Source organism: Argopecten irradians, chromosome 3 (genome assembly GCF_041381155.1).
Source record: "Argopecten irradians isolate NY chromosome 3, Ai_NY, whole genome shotgun sequence".
NCBI lineage: Eukaryota > Metazoa > Mollusca > Bivalvia > Pectinida > Pectinidae > Argopecten > Argopecten irradians.
In genome coordinates this window covers 26170119-26191667 of record NC_091136.1, presented here as the reverse complement: position 1 = coordinate 26191667, position 21549 = coordinate 26170119, and the positions used below count along the sequence as shown (strand labels likewise).

Below are 21549 nucleotides of genomic sequence, written 5' to 3'. Positions count from 1 at the left end.
CATGAAGACAAGGTGTGGTCTAGAGTGCAGTGTGATGAGTATCTGGTCAGACCATGAAGCCAAGGTGTGGTCTAGAGTGCAATGTAATGAGTATCTGGTCAGTCCATGAAGACAAGGTGTGGTCTAGAGTGCAGTGTGATGAGTATCTGTACAGACCATGAAGCCAAGGTGTGGTCTAGAGTGCAGTGTAATGAGTGTCTGGTCAGACCATGAAGCCAAGGTGTGGTCTAGAGTGCAGTGTAATGAGTATCTGGTCAGACCATGAAGCCAAGGTGTGGTCTAGAGTGCAGTGTAATGAGTATCTGGTCAGACCATGAGGCCAAGGTGTGGTCTAGATTTTCATTTAACATTTCTACAGTATTAGTAATTATAAAGTTTTCCACAAAACATAAAAACAAGAATTCTACAGTGCATAAATTCTGTATCGTAGCTAATGTTGATAAGGCATCATACACGTTTGTCCATTTGAATGATGTTCACAGTTTAAGTCATCAAACCTATTGGTTCATCAAAGCTATTGGTTTTCAATAGAATAACATGTCAAAATTTTCAGTGAACATATCATAAGATGCCTAACCGTCATTATAGCTGCGACAAAAGGGAGACAATACTTACAGAACAGGCCGAATCTCTAGCTAGAAAATTAATACGAATAGAACATTACTCATAAGAGCGTTACCTTTATAAATGACACTTTTAGACCATTAATCAAAATACACCATGCAGTTATCGAGGTTGTGAGAAAAATGACGCACGATTTCACAATGAAACCAATGAAAACAATGTTTTTACCCAGAGGTAGACATAAATATGAAAGACTTCATCAACCTTTTATGATGGGTGTGTCGGAGGTTGATGGTTCATCGGTGGAGAACACTATCCCAATACTAGAATGATGACGAACAGTATTAAACAAAAAGATAAACTTACGCTGAAAGATAACTATTACAATACATTGCATTCTGTTGAAATGTATTACACACGTGTATAAAATGATTCATTTGAATTCCATGATATTTCTAAAAGAAAGAAAACAAATTGTTGAAAATGCACTGCAAAAATAATGGAACTCCTACCTAAAACCTTGCAGCTGACTTTGGATGCAAATATATTGGTTTCCACATGTTTCTGTGCTTTTATATATTTGTAGTTTATATTTTTATCTTGATTCAAAATGTTCTAGTGGCTTTTTATTTGCCTTTAATTTTGAGCTTCAGCAAATTTCCAATCTATGAAAAAATCAATAAAATTATACATTTATCTCATTTTTACATTTATAGATCCCTATCGCCTCAGTTTGGAAACCCCTTAGAGTTTATGATCAAGAAACATCCCATAATGAGAACTTTGCGATCAAGAAACATCTAATACTTACGGCTTTGTGATCAGGAAAACATCCAATATAAACGACTTCGCATCAGGTAACATCCAATACTGAAGACTGTTTGATCAGGAAATATCCAATACTAACGACTGTGTGATCAGGAAAACATCCATTACTAACGACTTTGTGATCAGGAAAACATCCATAACTAACGACTGTATGATTAGGAAAACATTCAATACTGACGACTTTGTGATCAGGAAAACATCCAATACTGACGACTTTGTAATCAGAAAAACATCTAATACTGACGACTGTGTGATCAGGAAAACTTCCAATACTGACGACTGTGTGATCAGTAAAACATTCAATACTGACGACTGTGTGATCAGGAAAACATCCAATGTTGACGACTTTGTGACCAGGAAAACATCCAATACTGACGACTGTGTGACCAGGAAAACTTTCAATACTGACGACTTTGTGATCAGGAAAACATCCAATACTGACTACTTTGTAATCAGAAAAACATCTAATACTGACGACTGTGTGATCAGGAAAACTTCCAATACTGACGACTGTGTGATCAGAAAAACATCCAATACTGACGACTGTGTGATCAGGAAAACATCCAATACTGACGACTGTGTGATCAGGTAAACATCCAATACTGACGACTGTGTGATCAGGTAAACATCAAATACTGACGACTGTGTGATCAGAAAAACATTCAATACTGACGACTTTGTGATCAGAAAAAACATCTAATACTGCCGACTTTGTGACCAGGAAAACATCCAATACTGAAGACTGTGTGATCAGGAAAACATCCATTACTAACGACTTTGTGATGAGGAAAACATCCATTACTAACGACTTTGTGATCAGGAAAACATCCACAACTAACGACTGTATGATTAGGAAAACATCCAATACTGACGACTTTGTGACCAGGAAAACATCCAATACTAACGACTTTGTGATCAGGAAAACATCCAATACTGACGACTGTATACTGTATATCAGGTAAACATCCAATACTGACGACTGTATATCAGGTAAACATCCAATACTGACGACTGTTATCAGGAAAACATCTAATACTGACGACTTTGTGGTCAGGAAAACATTCAATACTGACGACTTTGTATCAGAAAACAACCAATACTGACGACTGTATATCAGGTAAACATCCAATACTGACGACTTTGTGATCAGGTAAACATCCAATACTGACGACTTTGTGATCAGAAATCAGAAAAACAACCAATACTGACGACTGTATATCAGGTAAACATCCAATACTGACGACTTTGTGATCAGGTAAACATCCAATACTGACGACTTTGTGATCAGAAAAACATCCAATACTGACGACTGTATGATTAGGAAAACATCCAATACTGACGAATTTGTGACCAGGAAAACATCCAATACTAACGACTTTGTGATCAGGAAAACATCCAATACTGACGACTTTATATCAGGTAAACATCCAATACTGACGACTTTGTGATCAGGAAAACTTACAATACTGACAACTGTGTGATCAGAAAAACATCCAATACTGACGACTGCATATCAGGTAAACATCCAATACTGCCGACTGTGTGATCAGGTAAACATCCAATACTGACGACTGTGTGATCAGGTAAACATCCAATACTGACGACTGTGTGATCAGGTAAACATCCAATACTGACGACTGTGTGATCAGGTAAACATCCAATACTGACGACTTTGTGATCAGGTAAACATCCAATACTGACGACTTTGTATCAGGTAAACATCCAATACTGACGACTGTATATCAGGTAAACATCCAATACTGACGACTGTGTGATCAGAAAAACATCCAATACTGACGACTTTGTGATCAGGAAAACATCCAATACTGACGACTTTGTGATCAGGAAAACATCCAATACTGACGACTGTGTGATCAGGAAAACATCCAATACTGACGACTGTGTGATCAGGAAAACATCCAATACTGACGACTGTGTGATCAGGAAAACATCCAATACTGACTGATCTGCATGATCAGAAACATCAATACTGACGACTGTATCAGAAACATCAATACTGACGACTTTGTGAAACATCAGAAAACATCAATACTGACGACTTTGTATCAGGAAAACATCCAATACTGACGACTGTATGTGATCAGGTAAAATCCAATACTGACGACTGTGTGATCAGGTAAACATCCAATACTGACGACTGTGTGATCAGGAAAACATCCAATACTGACGACTTTGTGATCAGGAAAACATCCAATACTGACGACTGTGTGATCAGGTAAACATCCAATACTGACGACTTTGTGATCAGGTAAACATCCAATACTGACGACTGTGTGATCAGGAAAACATCCAATACTGACGACTGCATATCAGGTAAACATCCAATACTGACGACTGTGTGATCAGGAAAACATCCAATACTGACGACTGTGTGATCAGGAAAAACATCCAATACTGACGACTGTGTGATCAGGTAAACATCCAATACTGACGACTGTGTGATCAGGTAAACATCCAATACTGACGACTGTGTGATCAGGTAAAACATCTAATACTGACGACTTTGTGATCAGGTAAACATCCAATACTGACGACGTGTGATCAGGAAACATCCAATACTGACGACTGTATATCAGGTAAACACTAATACTGACGACTTTGTGATCAGGTAAACATCCAATACTGACGACTGTGTGATCAGGAAAACATCCAATACTGACGACTTTGTGATCAGGTAAACATCCAATACTGACGACTGTGTGATCAGGAAAACATCCAATACTGACGACTGCATATCAGGTAAACATCCAATACTGACGACTGTGTGATCAGGTAAACATCCAATACTGACGACTGTGTGATCAGGTAAACATCCAATACTGACGACTGTGTGATCAGGTAAACATCCAATACTGACGACTGTGTGATCAGTAAAAACATCCAATACTGACGACTGTGTGATCAGGTAAACATCCAATACTGACGACTGTGTATCAGGTAAACATCCAATACTGACGACTGTGTATCAGGAAAACATCCAATACTGACGACTGCATATCAGGTAAACATCCAATACTGACGACTGTGTGATAAGGTGTATCACTTTGTGATCAGGAAAACATCCAATACTGACGACTTTGTGATCAGGAAAACATCCAATACTGACGACTTTGTGACCAGGAAAACATCCAATACTGACGACTGTGTGATCAGGTAAACATCCAATACTGACGACTTTGTGATCAGGAAAACATCCAATACTGACGACTGTGTGATCAGGTAAACATCCAATACTGACGACTGTGTGATCAGGTAAACATCCAATACTGACGACTGTGTGATCAGGTAAACATCCAATACTGACGACTGTGTGATCAGGTAAACATCCAATACTGACGACTGCATATCAGGTAAACATCCAATACTGACGACTTTGTGATCAGGTAAACATCCAATACTGACGACTTTGTGATAAGGAAAACATCCAATACTGCCGACTGTGTGATCAGGAAAACATCCAATACTGACGACTGTGTGATCAGGTAAACATCCAATACTGACGACTGTGATCAGAAAAACATCTTATACTGACGACTTTGTGGTCAGGAAAACATTCAATACTGACGACTTTGTATCAGAAAACAACCAATACTGACGACTGTATATCAGGTAAACATCCAATACTGACGACTTTGTGATCAGGTAAACATCCAATACTGACGACTTTGTGATCAGGAAAACATCCAATACTGACGACTGTATGATCAGGAAAACATCCAATACTGACGATTTGGAGAAAACATTTTGTGATCAGGAAAACATCCAATACTGACGACTGTGTGATCAGGTAAACATCCAATACTGACGACTGTGTGATCAGGTAAACATCCAATACTGACGACTGCATATCAGGTAAACATCCAATACTGACGACTGCATATCAGGTAAACATCCAATACTGACGACTTTGTGATCAGGAAAACATCCAATACTGACGACTGTGTGATCAGGTAAACATCCAATACTGACGACTGTGTGATCAGGTAAACATCCAATACTGACGACTGTGTGATCAGGTAAACATCCAATACTGACGACTTTGTGATCAGGTAAACATCCAATACTGACGACTTTGTGATCAGGTAAACATCCAATACTGACGACTGTATATCAGGTAAACATCCAATACTGACGACTTTGTGATCAGGTAAACATCCAATACTGACGACTTTGTGATCAGGAAAACATCCAATACTGACGACTGTGTGATCAGGAAAACATCCAATACTGACGACTGTGTGATCAGGAAAACATCCAATACTGACGACTTTGTATCAGGTAAACATCCAATACTGACGACTTTGTATCAGAAAACAACCAATACTGACGACTGTGTGATCAGGTAAACATCCAATACTGACGACTGTGTGATCAGGTAAACATCCAATACTGACGACTTTGTGATCAGGAAAACATCCAATACTGACGACTTTGTGGTCAGGAAAACATTCAATACTGACGACTTTGTATCAGAAAACAACCAATACTGACGACTGTATATCAGGAAAACATCCAATACTAACGACTTTGTGGTCAGGAAATATCCAATACTGAAAATTTTTGCAGAACAAATAGATTTCCTCGTGTGTGTAAAAGTATGTCATATTGCTGACATTTGATGTAAATGACTAACAATTAGTCTGTATTGACATTCTAATATTTTTTACTTTTTTGATTTGTAAAATCTTCCTGCAAAATAGAGAATTTAATAGATATCCATGTACATTGTAACGGATTACATTCCATGTCTCCCATTCAACTGTTTAAAAGTGATGTATAAATTACAATGCAATTATATATATTCTGTTTACTATATAATTTGTCTGTACAACAAGTTACATTACTAAATCTGATTATTGCATGGATATTTGACCTTTGGCCTTGATGTTAATGTCACAGTGACCTAATAGTGTGTAGCATATCATCCTTAGATGATGTAAGTTAGATTTGATGAGGTCAAACAAATTTTGGTTGCTATAAGTAACTTGTTTGATCTCTTTCAAAATAGAATAAATAACACCAGATAAAAGAACATTGGGGATTATGCATATGATATTTTTTTCATAAAGATCTGAAGAAAGAGTCTGAGAAAAAGCACTTATATATTACTATTTATTAATAAAAATTGACCTACATGTAACCATTGGACACGCTCATAAACAATGAGAGACAAAGGGTAACTGGACCTGTATTTAATGAAATTTGAGAATGATACATTCAGTGCGTTCTGACAAATGGTATTATTACACAATTTTTTTTAATTCATTTTATAGGACAATAAACTAGGGATGAAAGGAAATTTGAATATGATAAAGATATAAAAAAAACCATACATGTTTCCAACACCAATATTATTCCCTGGTCAAATAATGAACTACCTGCTGCCCACATTCAGCAAATGTTGTCTAATCCTTGCAATAAACTGCCAATCAGTTTTAATAACCATTTTATATACATGTACTACATCAAAAAGTACACTGAGTGGACATATTATATAAATGATTTTAGCACAAATGCAGGCAAAATGTAAATTACAATTTATCAGCCTGGATATTACATATTAGCACAATTTGGTGGTACAATACCAGATATACTCTTTTACAAAATTTAGCACTGTACATGAATTAGTGTTTTTAAGGCAGCACAAAAAGTGATAAAATTAATTATAAACGACCACAAAAATAAATCCATTTACAGTATAAACATAATATACACGTAAAGATCCATTCTGAATAGTGATTTTTATATTTGTGAGTATAAAACATTTGGACATCAGTTTTAAATATAGATTGACACATTATATTGCTCTAAGATTATTTGCATATTTGCACTATAGGAAAATCTTTAATCATCAGGATTTCTTGAATAGTTTTTTAATTACAACAATAAACCACTTTTCTCTCCTGGAAATATTTCCCAGCAACTGATTGGTCTGTGGTTAGAAGAATTGTATCGATGGTGAATCATAGTTTATTTCCATCTATATAATGTTTCGCTTTTACATCAAAGAACCACATAAGTGCATACATCATGGCTACAGGTTTAATGTAGGCCTGGTCCGTGATGAAGGCCTTCCCCTTAGACAGGGGAATCTCTACCACGTCTATAAGTTCACCCTCCTCTGCCACACCCCCTCCCGCCCCCACCTTCATCTGGTCCGTAACTTCAGCGTAGTACAGATTCTGTAGCGCCCCTGTTGTACCCACACCACTCCTGGAAATATTTAGAGGAAAGAAATTAAAAATAATTCAACAGACTTTGTTTTCTACATACCGTATTTATTCTAATTAACACATGGTCTCTAACAGACACCCCATCAATTTTCTCTGTAACTTTCCTATGCTTAAGTCACAAATATCACCTTGGAATTGTCAAATAAATGTACCCATATTATACAGTAATCTGAGTTGAAACCAATTAAGTAGTAACAGTTATGAAACATAACACATGTCTTTTTACATCTAACTGTATTGGTTACCTGACAAACTTCTGAGTCTGGAATTTTGTGTCTTATTTAACATCCCATCTTTGAAAAAAGTGATGCCCCAGAATCTTTATAGGAATAATTCTGTGACCATATTCAATTTCTTGTGTCAAATGTGTTTCCTATCCTGTATACTCAAATCACCCCTCATGAGTACCTGATACCGAATTGATTTCTCACTTGTATTTAATACAACTTAATTGATAACCATGAATATATTCATCAGAAAGTCTCTTCTTTCGCAAATTATCCCCTCTTGGTAATATCCTCAAGCACAAGGAATCAAAACCAGCTACCAAGAAAGTAAAACCCATCTTAAATTTCTAGTTGCTTAGGTGCCATGGTTTATGAACGGATTATGATTCATGGCATCTAAGCAATTGAAAATATAAGATGGATTACCTAGCTGGGTTCTGATTTCATGTGCTTGAGGATATGACGAAGAGGTCTTAAATTTGTAAGGAAGAGACTTTCTTGATTTATTTATGAAATTTCTCCCTTTGGAGGACAGCTATTCTGGATTCCTATATTTACCTGTATGAAGTGACCGGTTCTATGCTCTCTAATGGTACCTGGTAACCACATTCTTCCATCACCTCGGCTTGTGCTATTCTCTGGTTACCAATATCCTTGTCTACTATTCCAGCACAAAGTTCATAGGTTACACCCAATGAGGGAGGGTTTTCACTCGTTTTTATCAATTTACTTCCATTTTCTTCTGTTATTTTGGAACTGCTCAGATACACAGCTGTGAAAAGGTGTCAAGCAATTACTTAATAATCTTAAGGAAACATTTTTTCTTTAATATTTTCAGGAAAATAAATTAAATACTATTAACCAGTAAAAAACACAGTTTGTACACATTTACATGTAAGCTTATATCATATACATGTACAACAAATATATTATAATAGGCTAAATCATATTTGAATGTAATTACATGTACATGTATATTTTCAATTCTGAGTCCTGTTGAATTAATAAACAGTAATATAAACGGCGTGATTTTTTCTTACCTGGACGAAACTGTTTGACAAAAACAAACACATTTCTGGTCTTGTTAAAGATAAGGATTACAACACTGAAAATAAGATGAAAATACTAGAAATTCAAAAACTCAGATTATACCAAAATGATACAAATGCTTGGTCTTGAAGTTAACAAATGATCATGACCGTTACTGAAAAATGTGCTTCAAAGTATTGTAAGATGTCTTTTAACAATTAAAATTCTTTCATATACATGTATTTAAACTGAAATTTCCTTTTGGTCTTCTCTAACTTAAGTTGAAAGTATAACTATAATTCTAATAAGAATGAACAATGACTTATATGCATGTACCTATCATGTACCTCCATGGCGTCCCATATCTTTTCTCTTCCATTCTACAAAATAATTTTAAAGATTTAAAGATGCTCCACCACTGACAAATGGTATTTTTTCTCAATCAAAAACATGAGCAGACAAATTAGTATTTTCTTCAATTACAAAAGTTACTTACTTTACATAGTACCATCATTGAAAAGTTTGAGCTTCTAATTTTACTTCAAGATAAAAATATTAAAAATAATTAATATTGCGTCCCAAACAATTCCTAAGGCACTATGCCCTATATGGAATTAAGTACTTATTGCACATGCACCAAAAGCAAAATAATTTATGTTATATACATTTTTGTGTTAATAGACACATATACACATTACACACAATTATACATCAGTTATTGTTCAAATGATGAATATTTTTTATCGGTATGCTCTGTCGGCATCTGTAAATATCACTACAATAGACCTAGAACTGACAATGTAGTCCTATATATTGATATGTGAAGATTTTTATGCTTCATCTTTGTCAATTTATAAATCGGATATCACCCTGCAGGATACCGACAAATAAATTACATTTTTTGTATGTTTCCATGGATACAATCATTTTGATATATCAGAGTAATGCTCAGAGTACCAAGGGAGATAATCCAGCCAATGGAGCTATTATACATATATTATATAAAATAATTAAGCATAAAGAAGAAAACCTACAACAGGCAATCCAGTATGTACGAAGTCTATCTGTTAGAGTGAAAAGAATGTTAGTCACTCTAATACATACATGATATAGATAAGAATTGCCAACAGTTTTAATTATCTGAGTAGACATGCAATTACATATTTCAGGAAGCAGGCAATATTAAATGTGTAAATTCTTAATCTGCCAACAAGGAAATTGTCAAATTGCCACGTTACACAACCTGAATAAGAAACATAATGTTGGCATTTAAACATAATGTAATATTTGTGATATTAAATCAAAATTAGACATGAGACAGTGGAATATCAGGAACCTCAGCCCATGGAAATCAGTTTCTGGTATAAGCAGGTGGTACAAAAACCTTCTACAGTAACATATAAAAAGAGACGAAATGTATAATTATCCATTTGAATATGTTTCTGTTATGACAGCCACATAAATTGGTACAAACTATCTTCCTTTTATAGTAAGTAAACAGTACATTTATCATATAGATTATCATTATTAGTATTATATAATGTCAATATTGACTTGTGATATCCAAAATCTAGCAACTACCAGGACATTGGTGCATCATATTTGCATTGTTCTTTCTTCGACATTGCCATTTGTAAATAATTTTGTAGTTTCTGTTATAAAAATACTTATATAGATACTATAAACCAAGGATTTATAAGTGATAAACAAATATGACTTAATACAACAATTTAAATGACGGTCCATCGCTAACTTACCTGTGATCTTACTGACAATATGAAGATAAGAAAACATGAACAATTTCTTGGTGTTAGCTACATACATGTAATGTATATTTACGTATACTGTATTTTAAATATAAAATGGAAAAAATCACAGCTGGGACAGTTAATTACCTAACTGTGTCTGTAGAAAACATGACTAATTTACATTACTTAAGTCTACCCATCCCAAAATAGAAAAGTGGTTAATATCTTAAACTTTTGAATATAATTTAAAGATGCTCCACCGCCGACAGAGCATAAATGATATTCATTATTTGAACAATAATTGGTGTTCAATCGTGTGTATGTATGTCTAATTAAGACAAAAATAATATATATATTAAGTTTTGCCTTTGGTGCATGCACAATCAGTACTTCATAATTCCATATAGGATACAGTGCGTCGGAATTTTTTCGGGATGCAATTAATTATTTTTCATATTTTTAACTTGACGTAGAATTAGAAGCTGAAACTTTTCAATGGTGGTAATGGTGTACAGTAAGTAATTTTTGTAACCAAAGAAAAATACTAAATTGTCTGCTCCTGCTCCTGTTTTTGATAGTGAAAAAAATGCTATTTATCGGCGGTAGAGCATCTTTAAAATAACTGTACCAATTATAGAAATAGAGGTTACACAACGAGTGGTTATTGAATATTGAATTTGTTCCACACGAGTGAGTTATATTTAAAAGTTACAAAAGACACGAGCTTTAGCAAGTATCTTTTGTAAGATTTAAATAAAACCCTTACAAATTGTGGAATAAATTCAATGATCAACATTCACGAGTAGTGTGACCTAGCTGTTTCTACCATAATCATACTCAATTTTAGCCGATAGAAATGTGGCCAGGATATGTGTGGTAACATGTATTTACTGAAATATGCAAATAAGATGTAGTAATATTTTCATCAGCAAAAAGACACTAATTAGTATTCAAAATTCATCCTTTGATAATGAATCCATCAATATCAAATTCTTTTAATTGTGAACATCTTTAGGGTTAAATAATACTCATTTAATGTCTTATTGAGTGCAAATCTTCATAGTTGCTTCCAGAAAGTAAAACTCAATGTCGGACTACATGTATACATGTAAAAGCAATCGCACGACACGGCGCCGTCTATTTCCTGCAAGGTAGTCATCAAGCCATTACAATCAAGATCAAGTTTGTATCCGACTCATCAAATCTACAAAACTGATAAGTAAAATTCTTGTCCCTCAAGATGTATTATCAGTGCATAAGGTCAATTTTACAGCATGCATGAAAACGCCACGTATTTTGACACAACGCATACGTTTTCCAACAGCAGTTTTGGACGTCTAGCTGCAATCACAACATAGCATGATGTCATTTGATTATTGATGACATTGACAAATGATGATCTGACATTATGGAAAAGTAGTACGGTCAAAGTTCACTGTATCATCCAATCAGAATACCTACAGAGTTTATTCCAGATGTGGTATAAACAAATTGGTTATCAACATCATTTGATATCCTGAGAGTTGAATAACACCACCTATTGTGGTAGAAATTATTCTAAACTCTGATAGATGTGTTACATATACATTTATATGAAAAAAATGAGTATTACACAAATCTATTTCTCATTTCTTCAAACACATTGTGTGTATGTGGATAATTGTATAACGCCAGGTAAGATTGGGGTGACTTGTGCATGGTGGTCAGTAGTAGAGTGTACAATATAGTACATAAATAATTTGTATAAACTCAATCAATGTAGGTGTGTGTGTTATATCATATTATATTTATAACAGTACAGTTGTGTGAAAATAAAGTATTTATCATTTTACTTGCCATGTTCAATCCAATGAGAACCCATGGTGCTTAAAATTAGAGAAATTAAGGGGGACTTGATAAATGAAATTTTGACTTTAGAATTATAGCACACCATAAATCGACTTGAAAAAAAATCAAATAAAGAAACCTAAAGTTTTCATTTTTTGAGTCTGCGTTTATTTTAAAGATGCTCCACCACCGACAAATAGTATTTTTTCACTATCAAAAACAGGAGCAGACGATTTAGTATTTTTCTTCAGTTACAAAAACTACTTACTTTACACCATTACCACCATTGAAAAGTTTGAGCTTATTATTCTACGTCAAGTTAAAAATATGAAAAATAATTAATTGCATCTCGAAAAAATTCTGATGCACTATATCCTATATGGAATGAGGTACTGATTGCGCATGCACAAAAGGCAAAATGAAAATATATACATTATTTTTTGTGTTAATTAGACATACAAACACGATTGAACACCAATTATTGTTCAAATAATGAATATCATTAATATGCTCTGTCGGCGATGGAGCATCTTTAAGGTTAAGTGAAATTGCGGCCTCTGTAGCAGATTTAATTGTACATAATGATATGGTTGCCTTCAAGATTCGCGTTAGGGGCAATTTCCCTTAAGTTCAGTCTGTAGAGCAGCGACCAGTATGTCCAGTGTCGCGGGTTCGAGCCCAGCTGGCGGGACACCACTCTCGTCCTGTTACACCTCAAGAAGGAGGAGGTGCACTTATACATGTAGAAATTTGGTTGAATACAGAAACTGAATTTTTAATATTGATAAAAATAAATCAATAAATTTACATTGTCCTTTTATGAAGAAAAAATCAGAGAATGGCGCAAAAACCAAACATTATCTTGATGTGGAGACGTTGATAATTGTGTATTGATTATAAATTTGGACAAATAATCAAATAATCCCTTGGAAAACCAGTGGAATAGCAAGTTTAAACGCATTTTATTTTAGTCTGAAAAATTAAATTTAAGCATTGATGTCACAATTTTTGAATTGCATCGGGTTATGGAATAAATTTTGTTTGCAAACTTTTGTGAAAATCTTAACGTACATTGTAATTATTCCTAAGAATTAAAAATAATAGAAACAACAATGCTTTGAAGGTCAAATTTCCTAGAAGAATCCATTTGTTATGAGAGCAACAAACCCATGGTGACAACTAGGCCTATACATAATGTTTACATTAGCAATGTTTTGGACAAAGTGAAAGTAGGTCGAGATCGCATGCACAGTGTATCTTATTTTTAGGCGTTCCTTATTTAGAACATAGCGAAGATTTAGTGATCAAGTGACATATCTACCTGTTTGAAAAGCATTCGCAATGGTTTAATAAACCCTGACTTCTCACATGGTACAATTTTCACGTCTGTTATATCTTCCATCGCGAATTCTTGTTGGGACAATAATTGCCAAGAAAAAAAAACCTATTGAGAAAGATCATGCGATACAAACGTCTACAAAACATTGATAGGCGGTGTGAGGGGAAATGAATACTCTGACATCGCATGAATGCGTCTAAAATTAAAACATTCTTGTATATTTATCAACGTATTACGTAATGCACATATTTATATATAGTTTTTGAACACATATATAATATTTGCGGATGTGCTATATGTATATATTTAAGGCAATATTGGATGCACGTTATGTATACGGAACATTTTAAGAAGTATAATATCGTAGCACTGACACCTATCAACATCGACAAGAAGCTTGAATTTGAAATAAGACTTCGTAAATCGTGATGAAATCAGACTTTTCGAAATAGAAAATAGAACATAAATAATGGAATGATGGCACTGAAATCAAATGCTCCAACAAGAGCATTTATTCAACAAGTTTTGGTTAAGGTAAGCGGTCCATTATGCACAAAAAATGTTGAATTTTTGTAGGAAATTTACTAAAGTTCAAAGCGCATTCGTCTGCAATTTTTCAGAAACAGAAAAAAATTACCTATTTAAAGCTCTTTCTTTGACATATAATTTGATTGATTTGACAAAAGGAGAAAGCTTCAAATTATTTTACAGATAAAAGATGTTTTCCATTTCCAATGAACCCTCAAATGGGCACAAAGCCCAAGGATGAACGGCCGTGAACACTGAAGAGCTACAAGTAGACCTAGAATGTAGTTAGGATCTGGTGCATTGATTTAGATATTCGTTGTTACACATATTTTGTCTACGCCTATGTTCGATTCGATGTTTATCGTTACATTGTAAATCATTCAAACAACAATTATTATTCAAAATACTTTAAATAGTACTTTTCTCAGACACATGGCTGGACATAAACTTTTTAGCTCACCTGGCCCAAAGGGCCGGTGAGCTTATGTCATGGCGCGGCGTCCGTCGTCCGTCGTCCGTCCGTCCGTCCGTCCGTCGTCCGTCTGTCCGTCAACAATTCCTTTAAAGGCCCAATATCCGTATCTTTCTTATTTTTTTCTTGATTTAGAAGAATGTTGAAAAAAAATCCTGTTGTAAATCATGCATAGACAGGACTAAATCAAAGTCAAGATGAGCGATAATGATTCGTAATATTTCTTTAAAAATCAAATAAATATTAACTATCGCTAGGTGGGTCCCACTTAGTCAAACAAGCCGAAGTTAGTCGACAATGTAACGTCTTTGCCGAGAACGTCATGTGACTACTGTAACTACGTAACGTCTGTCCGAACTCTTCCGAAAATGGGTCATGAACTTTCCGACTTCCGTTCGGCAATACTCGTAACTTCTATGGCGACCAGTTTAAAATGAAGGCATGTTTACATGTATCGACTTTCAACAACTGCTGTACCAAAGTTATCAAAAAAACATTATGAATATTCTTTAATATATCTTAATTTTAACTACATCTACAAATACTAACAATATCGGAGTCGAATTTAACTTGAATTTTTGTTGATAGTTACGTATAGTGTGGCTTTAAATGGCTACTAGTCATAGAGTTCTGCATGGATTGTAACCAAATTTGGCCACAAACATCCTTGGGGGAGGGGGAACAGAACTTGTATAAATTTTGGCTCTAACCCCCCTGGGGCAGGAGGGGCGGGGCCCAATAGGGGAAATAGAGGTAAATCCTTTAAATCGCTACTAGTCATAGAGTTCTGCATGGATTGTAACCAAATTTGGCCACAAACATCCTTGGGGAAGGGGGAACAGAACTTGTATAAATTTTGGCTCTGACCCCCTGGGGGCAGAAGGGGCGGGGCCCAATAGGAGAAATAGAGTTAAATCCTATAAATCGCTACTAGTCATAGACTTCTGAATGGATTGTAACCAAATTTGGCCACAAATATCCTTGGGAGAGGGGGAACAGAACTTGTATAAATTTTTGCTCTGGCCCCCCCGGGGGCAGGAGGGGCAGGGCCCAATAGGGGAAATAGAGGTAAATCCTATAAATCGCTACTTGTCCTAGAGTTCTGCATGGATTGTAACCAAATTTGGTCAAAAACATCATTGGGGGAAGAGGAACAGAACTTATATAAATTTTGGCTCTGACCCCCGGGGGCAGGAGGGGCGGGGCCCAATAGGGAAAATAGAGGTTATTCTATATAATCCCTACTTGTCCTAGAGTTCTGCATGGATTGTAACCAAATTTGGCCACAAAGATCCTTGGGAGAAGGGGAACAGAACTTGTATAAATTTTGCCTCTGACCCGCTGGGGGCAGGAGGGGTGGGGCCCAATAGGGGAATTAGAGGTAAATATTAAAATTCCTTCAGAAAAGAAACAATGAACCTGTATTCAGAACATTACTTGGCATTACAAACCAGGTGAGCGATACAGGCCCTCTGGGCCTCTTTTTTGTTTGTTTGCTTTACTTAATCAAGTTTTTCAATTATTATCAGTCAAAACATTATGTGAAATACAAGTAGACAAATGCTGTGTTCTTTATGAACGAAAATAGATTTGATATATATATTTATCACATAATCCACCTAATATCCAGTGATTTCGCCCGTGTAATATTTTTGCATATGTCACTAGTGTAATATGACCTGGAGCAATTTTCATTGGCTAGAAATTCATTGTGACGTCGGACAGAAACAAAAAAATGACGTCAGGAAAAATGATGTGACGTCAGGATTACGAGGAGGGCGGGACAAAAAGGCGGCCTTTGCTGGATTTTCTGAATACATTTCGACTTGAAATTTTTCATTATGTAGGTATTTGGAGTTATGTGATAAAAAGTATCTTAAATTTGTGTTCATTTCATATGAGGTTTTATGAAACTCGTCTCGAATTTTTCTTGTTGCTCGCCGAGGCTTGCAAAAATAAAAACTTCTTAGACTCGTTTTATAAAATCTCATATGAAATGAACAATCATGTAAATCCTATATATTTACTGATAGTCTTAATTGTTACATTTTATTTTTCATTCTATATTTAAAGGAATGGCTAGAGAGTTGCCATAAAGGGGAGCTGCTTGCCGCACTAAAAGAACACTGGAAATGTTATGTACTGGTTGTGTTGGGTCATGGTTACGACCCTGCCAAGGAAGACCGCCTGGCAGAAAAGTTCCTTTTTCGGCCAATGGAGTACTTCCTTTGTAATGGAGACCCAGAAGTGAAGTTTAAGGAACTGAAAGAAAAAGATTGCCCAGCTCAGCTATGTGGCAAAGTTTTCAAATATGGCGAGCCCACATACTCATGCAGGTAAACCTGGAAATGTTTTAAACCTTTAAAGCACACATGTACATTATCTTACATTATTAAGTTATTTTGATTCATAATCAATTACTTTAAACTGAGCTTGATCTTCTTTTATTGTCTAATTTCTTGGTAGATGCTTATACATTTTGATTGTTTATAAGATTGCTTCTGCAATTGGGAAACCCTACAGACTAATTATTAACTAAAATTAAAATTTGATTATGAATCTGTCCTGTTTGTTCAGAGTGTAATTTATGTAACATATACCTAGTTGATTATGAAATAATACAATAACTAATAATAAATATGTTTCAGGGATTGCGCCAATGACCCAACATGTGTCTTGTGCATAGACTGTTTCCAGAAAAGTGCTCATAAGAAACACAGATACAAGGTATGTGGAGTCATGCAGGATTTATTGGTACATGAGTGTCCAAACAAACATGATAGTGAACAGCCACTGATATTGTTCCTCCAAATGTGGTCTTTATTTGTGTAATGAAAATTGTCTGGCCTATTTCAAAATTATGCATCTTTATTGATCTCTTATTTGTTTGTTGTCCTAATTTTTTCAGAAAAAAAGTAGCATATGATATTCCAATTAAATTCATGGAACAAAGACATTGAAAAAAGATTTTTCATAGTAACTTATACATTTTGCCTTGAGTGTCATTCTTTTTACTGTTGTCATTTGGTAATGATTCTGATGAGTATGTTGGTACTTATATATAATAATTCTGATGTGTTGCTGCAGTGTTACAGATGAGTATGTTGGTACTATATAATAATTTTGATGTGTTACTGCTGTGCTACAGATGAGTATGTTGGTACTATATAATAATTTTGATGTGTTACTGCTGTGCTACAGATGAGTATGTTGGTACTATATAATAATTTTGATGTGTTACTGCTGTGCTACAGATGAGTATGTTGGTACTATATAATAATTTTGATGTGTTACTGCTGCGTTATAGATGAGTACGTCCGGGGGTGGAGGCTACTGTGACTGTGGAGATAGCGAGGCCTGGAAGACCTCTCCTTTCTGTAGTAACCACAAGGCTAAACAGGAGGGCGGTGCTGGGCAGGTCAGTAGACATGGTTTAGTGGAAATTTACATCAGGAAAATCCATGAAATAGGCTTTCCTATTAAAAATAGTTGTTTATCGTATTTAAATACCTATTGATTTGACTGTGTTTGTGAAGCAGTCTCTTATTTATTTACATAGATTTCTTTTAGAGTTTATCAAACAATGATTATCATTAGGTTTAGAAATCAGTGTTAAGTAGATTTATTGACTTAGAATCAGGGATGTGATTCTTGTACTTTTCAAAGGATTTCCTCTGATTGAAGAATATTTATGAGAAACAAATCATGTCAGATGTAATCTGAAACATCATAAAATCACTATTTCAAATACCGGGGGAAAGTTTCCTTTTATGAGACCAGAGATTTCCTCCCTTCGCTAATAGAATCAATTACATCCCTGTAGAATACACTTTAATAGCTACCAGCTATGTAAGACATTTTTGAACCATTTTGATTTAACCATAATTTTCCGAAAAATGGTGCATATCCAGAATCCTATGGAGAAGCTTCCTGATGAGCTGACAGACCGAGCCAGTGCCCTTCTGATGGCAGTGCTGCGGTACACGATGGAGATGCTGACGTGGGAACAGTGTGACAACCTACCGCCCGATCTACAGCCTGAAGGAGAACTCGAGGACAGCTACATCACCATGCTCTTCAATGATGAAGTTCACACTTACGAACAGGTTTGTTTGTTTCCAGCAAGTATGTGTGTGAATGTTGAAATATGATTGTAACCTTAATTTCTTTGTCGTACTGATTATTTCTCCCTAACCCTGTACCTGTAACCTTATTGATGGGGGTTCATTTGACTGTGTAGGTTTTGTATTATGGTACTTCACTCATATTGGTAATTGATTTTGTCTGAATTTCTATAAATTTGTTCTTTATTCAAGATGTTGAAGAGTTTTAGATGCTTTGAACAGAAGAATCAGTCCTATGTAATAAAATACATGTAATAAAAATCTTACTAAAAATATTTTTTCCACTATAGCCTAATATAGACTTTTGAAGCTTGTTAATAAAAAAGGCAAGAAAAAGATGGAATGCTCTCACATAGTTAAGTTCTGTATGTGAGTTAGTACTGTAATTTATGGAATTGTAATATCAGTCTCAGTACAATGATGTATGAGTAGTCAGATTTAATTGCATACAATTGATTCTAAACTCAAAACTTAGTAAATGCAGTTTTTTTTGCTATAATCCTACAGCATTTTATTTTTATCAATCTAGGTGATCAACACACTACAGAGGGCTGTTGATTGTACACAAAAAGAGGCGGTGGAATTTGCTACCACAGTGGATCGAGAGGTAGGCTGAAAGTCATCTCTATACGAAAGTCTTTGCAAGAAATAAAAAAATGTTTGCGATGCTCTTGCTCTGAATAAGCCAGTTCCTATGTCAATCACATCCTAAGATATAGTAATTTTAAATGAGTAAGTAAATACTGAAGTTATGTTTTATTATTCTAGGGGAGGAGTAATGTAAGAAGTGGAAATTTCTCTTCCTGTGAAAAAGCTCGCTATGTCATAGAGGTAAGTATTCCAGGGAATGGTTGATACCCTTAGTCAGTTAAACTTAAATTATATATGTAGTAGCACAGGTGTTATTTGTTTGTGAATTAGTTATTAATTAAATGAAATATGAAGATTAGGAATAAAACTTCACTCTGAGGGTTGTTTGTTCATTTTCATCAAATTGTATTTGTACTTGCAGTTTGTTATGTGAACACATTTACATTAACCTTATTTTGTAAGGGGTCATGGTGGTCCAGTAGTTAATATATCCTGACATATTAACAAAACTCCTCTACCTCAGTGTCATGAGTTTGAATCCAACATGGGGCAGGTTTTTCTCCAGGTACTCCAATTATCCTCCACCATCTAGAACTCCAACATCCTTAAATAACTCTCATGGCTTTCAATAGAATGTTAAATAATCAAACACACCTTATTTTATTGTCTACAGCATAACACCTCTCGGCATGGTAACAAGCCACTGAAGGTACAGGTGATGCATACAATAGTGGTAGCCCACCAAGCATTCGCCCTGAAAGTTATCCAATGGCTGCAGACCATCATAGGGAAATCAGGTAATATCACAGACACTGCTACTTGATAATTGTTCTAATATGCAAGAAAACTGTGTACTCGATAATCAAAGGAATGCTATGATTTGTATAATATTAATAACTATTACTGTTTAAAGCATTGTATCTAGAAAGGAAATAATTAGAACATTTTGTTGATCAAAATTAAACTAACATTTATGGAATTAAAGCAAAATATTGTTTTTTTGTTTCTATTATAACTTAGAGTAACGCAGGCAAAATCTGTATTGGATGTGACATTTCTGTATACCGAGACACATTGTACATTCATACATTGACTTTTTGAAGTTATAGTTACATGTGATGTCACATAAATGTCCATGTCTGAGTAGAGCAGTTATTTGATACTTGAGTGCTCATTACATGTTGTCTGTGTCCAGATGGTCTACGTCACCTGTTCTGTGTACTGAGTATGCAGCCACAGGAAGATGGACAGTCGATCATGGAGAAACTCCTACTGATAGACACACAACTCTGGAAGGGTACGCTCACTTCTCTGTAAAACTTATAATTAGTGGAATAATGATAATATTATTATATTGATGTTTATGTCAGAAAAAAGTTGGTGCAAAACCTCAAGCTCAGTCATTGTTTGATAACTTTTCATACGTGATACCTACTTACTTACCTGTTTTCATTTTGATTTGATGAATATTGATTTCTAATATTGATTTCATGACGAGAAATTATTTTTTATTGCAGTGGCAAGAGTAAAACAACCACCAGCTTATCATGGCAGGGTGAGTGTCAGTGATTGTTTTGTTTGTTCAATTATCTATATCTAATAGGGCCAGTGTGCCTAAGTAGTTATGGTGTTTTAACATATTACCACTCCACCTCTACCTCAGTGTCATGAGTTTGAATCCAACATGGGGCAGGTTTTTCTCCAGGTACTCCAATTATCCTCCACCATCTAGAACTCCAACATCCTTAAATAACTCTCATGGCTTTCAATAGAATGTTAAATAATCAAACACACCTTATTTTATTGTCTACAGCATAACACCTCTCGGCATGGTAACAAGCCACTGAAGGTACAGGTGATGCATACAATAGTGGTAGCCCACCAAGCATTCGCCCTGAAAGTTATCCAATGGCTGCAGACCATCATAGGGAAATCAGGTAATATCACAGACACTGCTACTTGATAATTGTTCTAATATGCAAGAAAACTGTGTACTCGATAATCAAAGGAATGCTATG

At 35.1% G+C, this 21549-nt stretch overlaps 3 protein-coding genes across 3 annotated transcripts in view; 2 read left to right on the top strand and 1 right to left on the bottom strand.

The window, feature by feature from the left end:
- Window positions 1–1543: 1543 nt before the first annotated feature.
- Window positions 1544–3358, top strand: LOC138319594 (uncharacterized). Its single transcript, XM_069262744.1, has 3 exons — window positions 1544–1980; window positions 2114–2350; window positions 3205–3358. Exons 1-3 carry the CDS (start codon window positions 1544–1546, stop codon window positions 3356–3358), a joined length of 828 nt encoding a protein of 275 aa, XP_069118845.1.
- Window positions 3359–6508: 3150 nt separating this feature from the next.
- Window positions 6509–13956, bottom strand: LOC138318003 (uridine diphosphate glucose pyrophosphatase NUDT14-like). The gene is made up of 5 exons (XM_069260016.1): window positions 13799–13956; window positions 9239–9282; window positions 8914–8978; window positions 8432–8645; window positions 6509–7626 (listed from the first exon to the last, which is right to left on the bottom strand). Exons 1-5 carry the CDS (start codon window positions 13877–13879, stop codon window positions 7377–7379), a joined length of 654 nt encoding a protein of 217 aa, XP_069116117.1. The 5' UTR covers window positions 13880–13956; the 3' UTR covers window positions 6509–7376.
- Window positions 13957–14201: 245 nt separating this feature from the next.
- The window catches only part of LOC138318005 (E3 ubiquitin-protein ligase UBR2-like), a 42704-nt gene continuing 35356 nt past the window's right edge, over window positions 14202–21549 (top strand). The window contains exons 1-9 of the mRNA XM_069260017.1: window positions 14202–14350; window positions 16890–17152; window positions 17465–17543; window positions 18124–18234; window positions 18728–18922; window positions 19470–19547; window positions 19709–19771; window positions 20205–20328; window positions 20727–20828. Of these exons, the coding sequence (XP_069116118.1) occupies window positions 14291–14350; window positions 16890–17152; window positions 17465–17543; window positions 18124–18234; window positions 18728–18922; window positions 19470–19547; window positions 19709–19771; window positions 20205–20328; window positions 20727–20828 (1075 nt within the window). The 5' untranslated portion in view covers window positions 14202–14290. The remainder of the gene's footprint in view (window positions 14351–16889; window positions 17153–17464; window positions 17544–18123; window positions 18235–18727; window positions 18923–19469; window positions 19548–19708; window positions 19772–20204; window positions 20329–20726; window positions 20829–21549) is intronic.